The following is a 16,578-nucleotide window of genomic DNA, read 5'->3' on the forward strand; positions in this document are numbered from 1 at the left end:
AAAATACATAATGCATCGCTAAAAATGTCTACACCTCTAGGAAGTGTATTGACCAGCCGCACAGCCCTCGCTATTGGTGCCTGGTGAGCCCGACATGAGGAAACAGCCTTCACCCGAAATAGGTCATGGCTGCGACCACGCATGTAATTGACGGGTGCATAAAAATTAAAATTTTCCAGAATATCGGGATTGGAAACTATACTACGTGAGAGCAGGGAAAAATGCTTTGTGAGCAGAAGTAACCTACGAGCTTCAAGAGAGCATGCCTTGAAGAAATAGTCAAAGGATCTTAATAACTATAATATGGAGAAATATTTTTATATACTTATCTCATAATTTAAAATATCAACTAGGTAATCAAATTAATGGTGATAGTGTAACGCATTTGTTTTTTTTTTCAAATATAAAGTGGCGCATAGAGATAACCAGATTGACTCCTGACCAATTGAGCTCTCAGTTCTTAAGAGCGTACTTCAGTGAAACGGCAAATAATTTTAAACAGTAGGTGCGACGAAATTTCTCATTCGTCGCCAATCGGAGACCGACAGTCGAAGTGTACACACGTCGATTTGTTTTGTCATCGCGTCGGATGGAAATATTCTTAAATCATGTAAAGATGACTAAAAAAACTTTACGTATGTACTTAAAAAAGAAAACATGTCAATGAATATACTATTATTATTAGTAATTTAACAATAAACATAACATTAAATGGACGCATGTTGGATTTTTATGACAAATTATATTTCGTTCGGCACGCGTCATTTGCACAATCCGCGCATCGCCTAGCCACGATCTTTTTAGACCATGCCTCAACTGAAGTATAGCCTTAACCGGACACGGTGTTTTTGCCTCCACGCTCTGTCAGCTTGACTTAATAGTATCTCCGACTTGTTTATGTGCCGAATTTCAGGATGCCAATCACATCCTCCGGTAGTGTTCCCATATTTCGGATGAAAGGGAAGAGCTTCTCAAGTCGGTCCGACCCTCAGTTGGACCGATCGGCCATTACAATTTGGTATCTACGAAGGAAAATTTCTCAGTTTTCAAAAAGTTTGCAGCATTTTACGGTCTTTTATTTTAAAGTATCGATAATTATATTCACGCACACTAGTGCACGCCTTGGTTGCTTCTCTAACACTCTCAGCGCAACTTTAGAGGGCGTCTAACGTTCGTTACACTACAATATACACCTGGGTAACGGGTGTGGAGACGTGGCGGGTAATGGAGGGAAAAGCAAATGATAGTGTACAATTTATCAAGAACAATGCATCTGAATAATATACGGATCATCGTACGTTCACATTATTCATATACATCTGGGTCTGCTCATACAAATTTCATTTTTTCGTAAACTGATGAATACAGTTGATTAGTGTGGTTAAAAAATTAGCTCTCTATATTATATTCGCGTACATTCACATATTATAATAATATGACGTTTTTATCTAACTATTATACGTTATCAGAGTAAACCTTCTATTTTCTGTCATGAACGTCTCACGTTTGCTGTATGAATTTAATAATAATTATTTTAAGGGTAGCTGTCAAATAAATCACTCAAATATCATAAAATTAACAAAAATTCTGTTTCAGACTTATTATAATGAGTCCAATCACATAAGCGCTAGCCCAGTTTTCATAATATTATTAATCGTCCATTTCCAATTACACATGGACCAAGAATATTTGAATGAGCTATGATGAGAAACCACCACACAGCAGTGAATCAACCCCTGTTCGTATGGTGATCCATTTATGAGTATATTATATTTTTTTATAAATAATAAAATAAATATAATCCATAGTAGGTAGGTACCTACTCACATTCGTAAGAATAAAAATATTAATTAATGAAGTCAACAATCAGCAAGTGGGTATAATTTTGTATGAAATGAGAGTAACACTGGCGTGTAGTGACTTTTGACTGTAGAGATTCTGTTAAAAAAACACAAATGTACCTAATATACCTACTATACTACTACTATACCTACTATATACTACTTAATTTGATATGTATTATCTTCCTAGGATGTTTTAATTAACGGAATCATTGGAATAGTATTATTTACGTAGTAAGTATATAATTGTAAAATAAATACATAGTTCTTTATCAACAATTTCTGGGAGTGCTCCGTATCTATACCATATATGTACCGCACGCCACTGGAGAACAAGCAATCTTCGTGCTCCCTGTAAAATGATCTTCACGTGGGTGGACATTTCATCTGCAGTTGAATTTGCATTTTTCATTTGCGTGTTGCAAATATCAGAGTAGTTATGCCAGAGAGTATGCCGTCATCTTTACGATCGTAAATAGAGTGGATCTTTATTGTTTCTCTTGAGCAAGAAGCTCAATATTATACGTGATTTTATTATCAGATCGAAGGTTGAAAGCCAACCGGTTATTATTGCAAGGATAAAAATCAGGTAACACACTGATAAAAGATTTCTTTATTTAAGAGAATAAAACATTGTGGACATAACAAATGTAAATTTAAGACGTTTGCCAAATGAGATTTACAATATAACAAATATTACCCACAAGAGAGAAGAAAATATATATAATAAAAAAAAAACTTAAGTACAATTGTATACAGAAAAATAAAATTTTAAATACAAAAAACATACAATTTTATACAGAATTTTTTTTCGAAAATAAAATACATGGCATGTTACTGAAAATGTCTGTCTTTGTGGAGCGCATTGACTAGTCATTCACCCCTCACTAATGATGCCTGATAGGCTTGACACACATCTCAAGTACCAACTACAATATTATATCATACGTGTGGTTTGTTGTGACAATAGCCTTAACCTATGGGCATTATGTTGGTTTTCCTGGTTCGCTTAGCCTTATTTTTTTTTGCAAAAATTTTTAGTTTTTTCACAAACTTGGGACCTAGATCACAAGTTCAGAGATTTTTTGCATAATTTCAAGTAGGTGGGTACAATACAGAATACATAATAATGATAAAAATAAGGGGTCGTCCATATATGACATGATTTCTTTAGACTAACGACTGATGAAAGGGATAGGGGGTGGGTTTTAGACAATTATGATCACAAGATAAAAAAAAATCGGAGAATAAAATATTTCATGAGCCTAAAATCCAAAATCAATGAATATATTTTTAAGCATTGGTAAGGCGGAAAGATTAATTTGGAGACGAATTTTGATATAAGGAGAGGGGGTATACCTACTTACGCCAAAATATTAATCGAGGCCAACTGTACGGCACTCGAGAAATTTTCGTATGTCGTATGGGGAGCGGTATAGTCCCGACTCCTCTGTAGACTCATCCATTTCAAGTCGTGACACTCAGTATGCGAATATATAGGCCGCTTAGCGTCAGCGGATAGCGTTTCTACTTTAAACACTACGGTGCATGGCTGGAGCATCAGTCCCGTGCGGCTCCGTCTCGGGACGGAATGTGCACTTAAAATCATTTCTTTCAGACACGTTTATAGCAACGTGGACGGCGGCCGTGCTTATTCACGGCCTTACATACATGACGGGTGGTGATGGGAACCAAGGTGGTAGGTATAAATAAATTTAGACAATTTCATAATCACTTTGGTAGGTAATAACATATACTTAACGTTATTTGCACGAATTACTGGAATGATTATCAAATATATTATGTACCCACTACCCGTGGTGAAGATTTATACTAAACGACTACCTAATATAATATACATAAAAATACAATGCAAATTAATATGTGGATGAAAATAATTCTCCCCGTTCTATAGAACAATAAGACAGCTTCGCAAGTTTATGTAAGTACTAAAATAATAAAATTATTCAATTCTTTAAAAAAAATCTGTGTGTTAATTATTATTGTGGTACCTATATTACATTGATTACTATTTCAGTAGGTATGTATTGTTATTCTTTTTCTAATTTTAATCCTTTACATCCATAATATTTGTCATCGATACCTATTTAATAATATTGTGATTAGGATATGCATAAAACATAATGCAATACATGTACGTAGGTATAACTTTGTTCTAAAAAATATTCAAAATAATCGCCTCCGGGTGGGCTCGAACCACCAACCTTTCGGTTAACAGCCGAACGCGCTGCCATTGCGCCACGAAGGCTTGTGAAAAGATCGGTTTATGAAAATATAAAATATAGTAAAAAGTCCGAATAATCTAAGTAGTCCGATGTATAACATTTTAGCACCTTATCAACAATATTATTCGCATCGTCAATATTACTCCGATAAACACCACCTGGGAGTTACTGGTCTGTAGCTAATCAAAACAAATTGTCTAATAAATTATCATTGGAGCGTGACTATCAAAATCACGACGAGTGTTTCGACTCAAAAACAATTCATTATTCTGTAATACTTATCCAATCAATACGGTACATTACATTGTATTATAATATTTTTATTATTAATTGTATTAATATTATTACCAATTTATTATATTAATAGGTGGAGTGCCCATCTCTACTAATAGACCCACCTGTATAAGTTGTCAGCTGAGTGAGGGCGCCACATGCTAACATTTGACACATTATCATTCAATACTTTTAATAATGTGATGAGCTTAGTTCTAAATGGCGTGTATTTTTGAAGTAAGTATTAATAGACAATCTTGAAAAGTTTTTAAATTTCAAGTCTCAGATATTTTCACCATTGGTAAGTATTTATTTCGAAGTGTCGGAATAAGGACGCCAGTTTTAATGTGGAGGGTAAAATAATGTTTAAGCAAGTAATAATATTAAAAAATCGGTTGTAAAACTAAATAATCATTATTTAAATACTAAATTATTTCTGCCCAAATTTTGATCTATTCTAAAGTATCTTATTAAGATACTTCCTGTTTTTGAATATTTATACTTACCGATTAATTAGAAGCCGTTCTAAATTCAAACCGGATGATTTATGGTGGTATGTATATAATAATAAAATTGGCGTCGGTTTGTCTTTTTGTCTGGTTATAACTAAAAAAACTACTCGACCAGTATTGACTAAACTTTTAACTACATTACTTTGTACTGAGATGATTAATTCGATTTCGACCACCATCTTGGATTTAGTATTGAATTTAACAAGCACATTATTTTTTTAAAGTTAGTCATTTTTTGAATATGTATGTGTATAATATAATATTACTTATAGATCATTTTAAAATACTTCTGAGAAATATAAGCTCAACCATCAGAAAAAATCTTTTTGAACAAAATACGATACCCAGCAGGATACGAACCTGCACCACTTGGGATTCGCGCCTATGTGCCTGACTACTAAGCTATACGTGTCATATCTAATTGCGACAAGGTTTACTAGTGTTTTTACAACACTAACGCACTTTCTAAATTGTGTTAGGTTTTTTAAAGTATCAATATTACCTCATTTTTTTACCGACCGGTATCAGGACTTCTCCAAATTTTAGTTGTAACGTACTTGCACTTTTTAAAATTTTAATAAACTCTTTTTTCTCTAATTACTTATACTGATTTGAAAATTCCAAGTAAATGTTACAATATCAAAATTATGAATAATAAATATTTTTTACAATTTATGGCATGTGAAAGATATACATACTAAGTGAAAATCTGTGTAGCAAATGAAATATAGCATAATATTTTTATGTATAACAAAGTTACATTGTTATGTTTATCTACATTGTCTTTTCTGCGGACAGCAACCATTTTTACAGCAATTTTTCATAGTAACAATATAGTGTTTCGAGCTTAGTATCTTATATTCTCAAAGTAACACTGCAGTAGATTCCAATCGTCGTTAAAGGAGACAGAATTTAGTGCACGTGGGAATAACACTATAACCAGGGTATATCAGAAACTAGAAAGTCTTTATTAATCAATTGAGAATATATCATATAATATATAACAGAAACGCAAAAAACCGATTTTAATTACGCCCTCCCCCCCCCCGAACTTCCAACGCATTTGCGCTGCACTATGCTGCTGCTTATTCTAGATCTTTGGTTTTCTAACGGGATATTTTTGGTTCCTATAATAAATATTAGTTATTGGGTTGCAGCTGTTAAAAATTGCTACTAATTTCGTAAAACCTCAATTCCACAACCCCCCCCCCACCCATATGCGCATATATTCTGTACACAAGACTGCTATCGGCAGCTATCGAGGGTAGTTTTTCATATTTTTGTATCGAAGTATTAGCACTTATTTTAACGAATACAATAAGTTAGTTGTAATTATTACAATAGGTACGTGCTATGTTTTAACAGCACCTCTCTTGGATGTGCTAAATTTTAGAGCGAGATATACAGTTTTGACTGTTTAGGCGGCTAACTTATTGTAACAATAAATTATAATACTTCAATACAAACATATGATAAATTATTCCCGTTTTTGTGTATAGAATAGATGCGATGATACCGATTTCAAATACGTATTCTACGCCAAACGAATAAGGCTTCAAATTAGCCATGTAACAATGTTCTTTTGGTTGAGAACAACTATACTAACCTGTTAGAATACTATTATGACCAATAAAACCTTCTTTAAATCGAATAAAAAATACTTTGATATGCGTTTAATCCCATTCAATGCAATTTGTAGTCGCGTATAGAAACAAAGTGTTATCATAAAAATGCTATAAGAGTTTTAGCGCGTCTACATAGAATATTTTAGTTACAAAGAAAGTTCATGAAACTATAAGCCGTCTAGGTTGGTACAATCACAAATCGCATCTTTGAAGAAAGATTGTAATAACTTGATTGAAAATGTATTTTTGTACCAAAATATGTTAAATATATTTATCTTAAATGATTATATTAAATGTAGTATTATTCAGTTGTGGAACTTTTGATAATAATTATTATATTTATGAGGTGCAACATTTGCCAGTAATACTTAATAAAAGTAGACAGAATAATATTATTTAGATAGTATGTATTCTACATAATTTATTTATACTTGTTTCGATCGCTTTAATGTGACATTTTCAACTGATACGTGTTATTGAATAACATTAATTACATACAAATTATTAAATAATACAACATTTGAAGAACTTTGCTGTTTAATAATAAGTCAGTTAAATTTATTTAGTTTTTCAGGAAATGTTTCATTTATCTATTTGTCTGCCAAACGTATGCACAGTTAACGATACGATGGCTCTCTATCACAAAAAATGTAAAATTCTACAGCTGCCTATTTATAGTAATACAAAATAAAAATTGTCTATTGAAGGTATAGACAATAATCAAATATATTCTATGATTATGTTGGGTTAAAAAATAAGTCCATTTATACAGCTTAAAATACCTAACTATGATTATATAATATTATTGTTTTCTGAAAGGCTAGGTAAATTTAATTGACAAATCTCAATTTATAGGTACAATCATTTCCACTAGGATTAATATTTAATCATATCAATAATTATTATTGATATGGTATACAGGACTAAGTATGAAATTATTTATTACGATACTTGTTAACCGATACACGTTTGCTTTGAAGTAAATGCCAAATTAACACCGAATCCAAAAAAATCTACAATTTTTTGAATTCGTATAAATTTATTCTAATTGTATACTAGGTAATTAACTAGTCAACGTTTGTTGAAAAGAGATTACATTAATTGAAACAAAACTCAATATAAAATGGGTTTTTAATCTAAATATTTTTTTAATGACTGTCGTCATTTTAGATCGCTTAGATTAGCGATGGCGAACCAATGACCCTCGATACGTATAGTACGTACGGAAATTCTGCTGGCATGCCAAAGAATAATGTAGAACAATTAAGGGCACCAACGAAAGTCATAGAAAAGGTGGAAAATTGACTCTCGATTCTTTTTTTCCAATAAAATACCCAACATTGTGGGGAAAATGTTTTCAGAAGGAAAGCTAAAAAAGGTGTTAGAGCCTGGAATCTGAGACATTTATTTGCGAAAAAAGCGTTGGGTCGAAGATCAAAATACTGTCCCTAATTAAAATAAAATTTTCTTAGTACGCATCACAAGTTTTTTTGTAATCTACAGCAATTTTTTACTTTTTGTAAACATTTTAATGATTCATCGATACTTATGTACGTACCTATATGAAAACTGAGTATATTCATTTCGACCATAGTCATTCTTAATAGGATCATATGGGCCTCCACAGAGTGGAGGTTTATATTAACAGATTATGTTTTTACGATAAATGGATGTCAGCCACTTGCCCAGCCTATTAGGTCCATACTCTGACTCATACACAAATTAAAAAACAATATGTGTACTTGCCAGATCCAGGATTCGAGGTGATGGCGAACCTATGGCACGCGGAATGATTATGCATGGCACGCGAATATTAAATGTTGAAGAGAAAAAAAATATTTTACAAATAAATATATAAGTATTAATATAATATTAAAAAAATAATGCCGACATAGTCGTGCGTATTTCCTTCAGTTTTTAATAATATTTTTATCAATCGATGCGCAAACGGAAACGACAAAATTCATGAATAAATGACAGATCGCATTGTGTAAAAAATAGCAGGCAGATAAGAATAAGCATTGCGTTTAATTTAAATTGCATAGATTAATCCTTAGGTTATATGCGTCATTCATAATATTATCGCACTGACCTCATCAGACGGCGGAGGAAACTCCTATCGATTGATTGATTTACAATGCTTGAGGCCACTGTAGTGGGAGATTGCCTCATCTGATCGGAGAAATTTATGCGTAAATAACCAAATACAGTAATACAATCATAATTTTTGAGCTTTTTAATGATCTTTCATCTTTTCTCTAATAAAAGCTGCTCGGCACGTCAGACAGTCAAACAATAATATTTGGAAAATTTTGGCACGCGTACGTAAAAAGGTTCGCAAACCCTGCTATAGACCGACCGAGTATATACATATTTCAATAAAATATATTAATATAGAAAAGAATGTATTTTAGTTTAAGTAAAAAAATAACATTGAGCCATTGTAGAGTTTGTTCGTGTATCTAATGCAAATCTGATCGTTGGAGATTCCATTGGTTACTGTACCCTTATTGTGAATTATATTATATACACTCAAAAACTCACCCTTAACTTAATATAGGATGAATAACATACGATGTATTATACATTTATAGTAGTCCATAGCGTGTTAATTTCCAAGCTTTTTTATTTATTCATAACCCTACACCGTAAATTTGTTCAACCCTGTTCTGATGAAGATTTATTTTTCAATACGTTCTCTCAATTTAATTGGAAAAATTCTCTGTTTCAACTATATGGCGTCATTGTGCTAACGTAAACATTCGAGAAAATTTTCATTTAGCTCCGTAGCGATTCGATTTTAATTAAGGTAATGGGAAAGGTTTTTTTATGAGCCGGGTAGCTGACAGTAAATTGCGCGTATCACTATCACTACACAACAGGTATCCCCTTAATTAAAAATGAAAAGAATTCTTTCATTTCGTGCAGTAGAAATCATAAATTTTGGCTGGAATAGTTAATACTTATCATAATAAATATCACCAATATAATACAAATTACGATTAAGGAGTCATTTTATGAATTACAAAAGTAATTTATTTCTATTAATAATATTTATTATTTATTGGAATAATTATGTTAACATGGTTTTACGTTACCTTTTGGGAGGGGCAGTAACAAGGTTTTAATTTCGACTATGAAGATATTATGTGTTGTAAACTTAAACTTCTTAAATGAATATGATATTTTCTATAATTACGTTTATATCATATGTACTACACTGCTATAATCATATTAATGAAAGTATCTCTCACCCTGAATAAATTTGCTTATACGTATATACTATGCCAGTGCTTCTCAAACTTTTTCATACGACGTTCCCCGAAATCAGAAAAAATAAATCCAAGGCTCCCCCTCCCCAAAATTTTAGTCTTTAGTGACCAACAATACTTTATTTGACATTAATTATTATAATATGAACATTTTTATTATAAATTTTGCATTTAAGTTTAGAATATATATGTTGAAAATCTTTCGACAATGTTATCAAGTATAACACTTTTAATAGAAGTCAAAAGTGATATTTCAGTAGTGGTAAGAAACTCATTCAAGCATGAAAACATCTCAATGCATCCTTGATCATCCTTGACCGCGAAGAAATTTTTTTCAGAAAGCTTGAAGTTTGATATTAAGAATTAAAATTTTGATATCTTATCCCTGAAGAGAAAGATTCAATTCATTTACTAATCCACCAAATATAAAGCAAATTACATCCATTTTTCATCATTAAAGTGGGAAGAAAAATCTGATGTATTGTCACGAAAGAAGAGGCGAAGTTCATTACTAAGTTATAGAATTATTATTCTTATCCATATCGGATAAAATATTGTGATCATGTACAAATTCTACCTCGAGATTTTGACTGATTTGTATCACGTTATGATTTTTGTTTTTTCAAATACTGAAATATTTCGCGGCTCCATGGATGGAGGTCCACGGCCCTCAGTTTGAAAAGTACTGTACTATACAATCAGGCCCAGACTAACGAAAACATACCTTCACCACTAATTTAAAAAATAATAACAATGAAAAAATTACATTTTTTTATATTTACATTAGACCACTAAAACAGCACATTGTTCAGTATTACACAAATTAATTTATTATAATTTAAAATAGTTTAGAGTTCATTTTCAAGTATGTATATACCAAGTGAATTTAAAAAAAAATCTGATTGTTGAACTGCAGATGCGTTGGGCACAAGGAAAACAAAATCAATGGGAACTGGCTTACCCTTCTGGGAGTGTCAGTAATTAGGTTTAACCAAGCATAAATGTGAGATAAACTTCAGTCGTGTTAAAGCACATGATATTTTCTATAGTTACTTCTGTATGTATTATAGTTTTCCACGCAACTGAAACGTGTATTCAATATTGGTAATATTTAAGGCCTTACCGTCATGAAGTATTAGATAAAATCTTGGTCTATATGCTATTGGCTTTGAATTTCTATCTTATTAATTTATTATATCGTCACCCGCAAGGTAGAGTAGTCATGAAGCTCTATTATACTACAATACTAATACTAGTACAAGTATCCCCAAATAGACACAATATACGCCAGTTTGTAGTTGGGTTAGTATTGATTCACCAGCGTATTGGCTACAAACCTCATTGGCCGAAAACCGCTCCGATTGCTTTACGATATGTCAAAAATTATATACCTGTCAAACCGATGTGAATTTATTTTAATTGATTAAATTAATACAATAATGTATATTAATATGCTTTGCTGTTTGTCAGGTGGCGCTGAGGTGGCGCCATGCACTTTCCGGGTTCGCGCCGCATGCCCATCCGTCATGACGCAGCAAAACGCGACAGACTCCTCTGAAGGTCTTTTCTTCTTCGGCAACTTCAACTACACCCCAAACTTTCCCGAAGAAGTCCAGCCGGCTAACGACACGGTCGAAGTAGTCATTCTGGCGTGCGTCTACACGATTGTGGTCTTCGCAGGGATATTCGGTAAGCATGATATTGTTTTTTCTCGGCGTCTTATTGCGGACGTGCAGATCTCTTCACATAATTTTGTTTGTCCGTATTGTTGTAGGTTTGTGTTTGTATCTGATATATTATTAAATTTATTTATTTCTCTCTAGTCTTCGTGCATTTTTCTCCCATGGCACTTTTTATTAAATTACGTCTTTCTACAAATTCAGTCAAAGCTCACTTGAGAGCGTGGCGATTTCAGTTTTGGGCATCTGCTCCTGAGATATTCCCAGATGTAAAAAAACTACTGATGCTTCACATCCCAACGTAGGGCCTCGTGATACGCTCGATTAAGACCGAGTGTGGTGCGGGGCGGATTGGTTTGGAGGGGTGTATGTTTGTGTTGTTTTTTCTCGTACACCTACATAATTATTTTCAACCTGATGTAACCCGCCAAAAATATTAAGTTTTCAATGTGAGAATTTTTTTTTGATAATTCAGACTCTATACCTAACATATTATTTTATGGTCTTATTTATTATTACAATTTAGTTTCTTTATTGTTGTATTTAAAATATTTTTGATAAACAGTTTTAATATATTTTTTAATATCTATTTTAATAAACAAGGATTTTTAATAATTAACTATTTTTTTTATTCGACGAATAATTCACAAGATTTAAGAATGTAACATTCTAATTATTGAACATACATAATTTGATTTTAAAATATAAAAGCCGATCGCCAATAGTAACTCAATTTGGAAGCGCTTCAAAGAGTAGTAAGAGCCATTAGTTAAAATTTGTCACAATTGAGTATGGCGCTTATAGCATAGTGGTCTATGTGCAGGGGCGTGAAACCCGAGAGATGCAGGTTCAATTCCTGCTGGGTGTCTTTGTTTTTTTCAAAAATATGTTTTCTATTGGTTATAATATATTTTCTCAGAAGTGTTTTCAAAATTATGGATTTTTATTAACATAAAAATGTGTAAGTATGTAGGTAAATCTTGCAATTCTTTTTATTTATATTACATTACATTTCGGTTATGATCAGTTAATAACAATATTGAAGCTCGATAAACCTAAAATATGTGTCTAATTAAACCGCTTGGTATACCAAAGGCAATGGGTTATTTTTCACTTACCCAATAACAAGGGCTCAAGCGTCTACAGAATATGGTTAAATGAGACAGGAGAATAGGTATAATTAATCATCCAAGTACCCACTCAATTAATCAAATCTTTTTCATTACAAACCATCCAATACTAGCAGGATTATTAGAAATATTGATAATGTAGCATATTGCTCACATTGGGAAATGGAAATTTGCGGTTTTTAGTCCGCAAAATGAAGGCTGTTGGTAATTTTGTTATGTGACGTGTCGTGTTTTTCAACAAACATAAATTTGAATAAAAAATGTAGTCATTTATTTATTTACATGGCACATATTATTAATCTAACGTAGTTAAAAAATTAATAAATCTTGTTTATTATTTGCTGAATATTGCATAGTACAATATTTAGATATAGCAGGGCTCGAAATGGACCGGAGCGCCGTTCCGGTTCATGATACCCCCAAAACTATCGCCGTCTCGTGGAAAAAATATATTGACCGTTTGAGCTAGATATGCCATTTATAACAAAAAATCGAAAACACTTATTTTTATAAAATATACATAGGTATAACTAGACAACTATGTTAAATACTTTGGGAAAACTATCAAGCGCTCCAGTTCGTACAATTGTCCATTTCGAGCGCTGATGTAGTTTCGAATTTATAGCTAACAAATTATGCGTCATAGAAAACAATCATTATTTAATACCCACAACATAGCTTGTCACTTCGCTGACACGAATATAATTGTCGCTTTCTCTACACAGATTGTTCAAGAACATTATTTATGGATGTAAAAAATGGGTTACCATATTATTTAAAACCACTTATACTATTTTATAATCATTGTAAGCGAGAGATAACTTTTTCTTTTCGGCGAATGACATGCTATACGAATTTGTCTATAACATGGTGAAATCACTTCAGCGCATCTATTCTATACCTACACAAGACTTGCTATCGGCAGCTATCGAGGGTAGGTTTTCATATGTTTGTATCGAAGTATAAGTTAGCCGTCTAAACAATCAAAACTGTCTATCTCGCTCTAAAATTTATCACAGCCAAGAAAGGTGCTGTTAAAACATAGCACTTATTGTAACACTTACAACTAACATATTGCAATTGTTACAATAAGTGCTAATACTTCGACACAAAACTACCCTCGATAGCTGCCGATAGCAGTTTTGTGTATAGAATAGATGCGCCACCAAATTGTTGCCATTTTTTAAATTACGTTTTTATTTAAATATTTTGATTAATTGATCAAATTATAAAAACTGCACAATATAAATTAATGAATTAAGAATTATAAAGAGAAATTAGAAAGAGAAAATTAAGAATTAATGTAGATGATCAACATGTAATTAATTAGTAACTTTGTCAGGGTTTTAATTGGATAGACGCAAATACCGCAGATAAAATTTAAAGTTAATAGCATTTGAATAAAACTACGCGAATTGTAACTATTGTAACACTATTTTAGTTGACGAAATATGCGTATAAACTTAAACATATCATAATATTATTATACACACCCCCTTTACACGTGCATGGATTTACTGCTGACAGTGAGTACCTACCTTATTCAGAAGCTTCGAACTCTTTTAATTCATGCATGCAATTTTGCCAACTGCAGGATGATACATGTTTAGAGTACATTTTCTTGTTATGGCCGCGATATACGCACTATTGCTGGCAGTAAATCTATGCACGTGTACGGGCGCTATTATTATATTCGCTCGATATCTCCATCAATTAATTTTTTTGTTAAACAACTTTCTATCTAGGAAACGGAAGTTTATTGGTGGCGCTCCTGTCTCAGCAAGTGGCGCGCGTGCGAAGTCCTCTGTTGGTGGGTTTGTGCGCCGCAGACTTGCTGGTGTGCGCGTGCAGTGCCCCACTTGCAGCCGCTAGACCTGCCCTTCACATCCCACCTGCGCCCTGCGACACACTCCTTTGCGTAGCAGTTACCTGCGCACAGGTTGGTAAACAATGCTACGTATCCACATTCCTACAAACTCATCTGTAGAGCAGATAAATATGGAACTACAACGAGGCCGTATTGAATGCGTCAGTATTCTGTCAGTTATGAGTTTTAATACTATTTTTTCAGTAGTTTTCGACTGTGGCTCCTCTATTAATTCTACAAATAAGTTTGTGGCACTGTACCTATCCCACTGAAATCTATTTTATTATTTTTTAAATTAGACTTCGAATACTATAATGAAGGGTCTTTAGTAAAAACGTATATAATTATATTCACAAACATATAATGGGTACTTTTAAACTGAGATTCAAATAGATACTTACTATATCGAATAAAAGAGATACCTACTTACTTTGGATAATTTTCAGAAAATATGTTAACTTCAATTTAAAAAAAAAAAACCTTATCATATTTTTAACTGCTCTGGAAAACCTCATTTTATTGATATAAGTATCCTCTTCCGGTATATTTTCAAATAACCAAAACTATACGTAGGTATACTTAGTGAATTATACTTTTTTTTCAATATTTGTGCAATGTCCAATATTTTACTTTACATTGCCTATTGGTAGAACTGAAAATAATAATTTATATTTTGATAGACAATAAGTAGGTAGGTAATATTTATTTTATTAATTTTTCATTGAAATATATTTTGATTCAATAAATTATTATAGACGGTAGTCGTGTATTGACGAATTTTGAAAACATAGTCAACATTATTATTACGAACCATCCCCTAAAAAGATACAAGGGCTGGTAGGTCAGTGGGTAGAGCCTTATTCGGCGGGTGAATGACTCGAATCTCATTTCAATACTTATGTGTGTTTCTGATGGTTTTACAAGTCATGTAAAAATTGTATTGTTATTTTTTAACATTAGAATTATTAACTGTACTAATGATATTTTGTATCTCATTTTACAGTCATTTCCTGTATCAGCGAGCACTTTATCGCTGATGATGCTGTCTGTCGACCGGTACGCGACAGTCCAACATCCTAGACTGCTGTCTGGTGTTCAACGAAGACCCTACATCGTAACAGCGCTCGTCTGGGCATCTGCAGCCCTTCTCACAACACCAGCAATCCTCGGACAAGTGTTGAAGCCATCGGAAACCTGCCCCGAAGGCCCATGTTATAACGAAGAAGTACGCGTTACCTTCGTTGTCTGTCAAGTTGTAACGATATATATTGTACCAGCGACAACTGTCTTGGTATGTCACCTGAGAGTCAGGTCGAAGTTATGTGCACTATCACTGACAGCTCGCGCAGCTCACGGAGAGCTACCTTTACCAATGCCTTTACTAAGAAGGCCAACTCATGTCATAATCGTAGCAGGAATGGCAAATAATTCCCAAACACAAGCCGTCACCTACGGCTGTGATGATGAAGAAAGACGAGGAAGAGATTCAAGAAAACACCGCAAACGACCGAGCGGTGGACCAATAAGAGGCTCTGATCAGAGAAGATCACGGAGACATGACGGTCCAGCCAAACCAAGTCTCCTCACTCCACAGCCACAAACGTCTACACTTCAATCACGAAGAAGACTAGCTAATGTATTGGTATCTGTAGCAGCCATCTTTGTAGCTTGTTGGCTGCCGTACTCAGTGTGTCGCTTGTACGCTGAATTTTGTAAAGATACTTCTGAGTATTATCTAAGATTTAGCTTGTTGTTAGGACATGCTCATTCGGCAATTAATCCCATGGTGTACTGGGCACTAAATCATCAGACATTGAGTCAACAAGGCTGTGTTCCGTGTTCGAAAGGGGGAGCGGCGCATCGTTTCTTGTTCCACTTCAAGCTCCACGACGACCAGCCACCTTCGAGCACCAATGAAGCGGCTTTGGGGCCGTTCAATCCAAGATATACCCGTGCGAGACCTCGCATCGAACGGGCTGCCCCTTCTTCTCACTATCTATATTGAAAAAAAAACTGTTAAACTAACTATATGTATGTGTACCGGGGACGAGTTGACAGGGGTGGCGATTCTGAATCGTCGCCTCGCAGATAAATGTTTATATGTGTATATTATTATATTATAAATTTAAGCTA

The 16,578-nt window shown here is 33.4% G+C and overlaps 1 protein-coding gene and 1 non-coding gene across 2 annotated transcripts in view; one reads left to right on the forward strand and one right to left on the reverse strand.

Annotated features, from left to right (window-relative positions):
• LOC147072520 (uncharacterized) overlaps positions 1-16,569 on the forward strand; it is a 70,665-nt gene extending 54,096 nt beyond the window's left edge. The window contains exons 2-4 of the mRNA XM_085947332.1: positions 11,240-11,458; positions 14,324-14,561; positions 15,406-16,569. Of these exons, the coding sequence (XP_085803458.1) occupies positions 11,240-11,458; positions 14,324-14,561; positions 15,406-16,450 (1,502 nt within the window). The 3' untranslated portion in view covers positions 16,451-16,569. The remainder of the gene's footprint in view (positions 1-11,239; positions 11,459-14,323; positions 14,562-15,405) is intronic.
• Positions 4,039-4,110, reverse strand: TRNAN-GUU (transfer RNA asparagine (anticodon GUU)). Its single transcript has one exon. It is a non-coding gene; the product is annotated as a tRNA-Asn (tRNA).
• Positions 16,570-16,578: the final 9 nt, after the last annotated feature.

Source organism: Rhyacophila brunnea, unplaced genomic scaffold, assembly GCF_057557595.1.
Source record: "Rhyacophila brunnea isolate RB1 unplaced genomic scaffold, BYU_Rbru_1.0 scaffold_2, whole genome shotgun sequence".
Classification (NCBI taxonomy): Eukaryota; Metazoa; Arthropoda; class Insecta; order Trichoptera; family Rhyacophilidae; genus Rhyacophila; species Rhyacophila brunnea.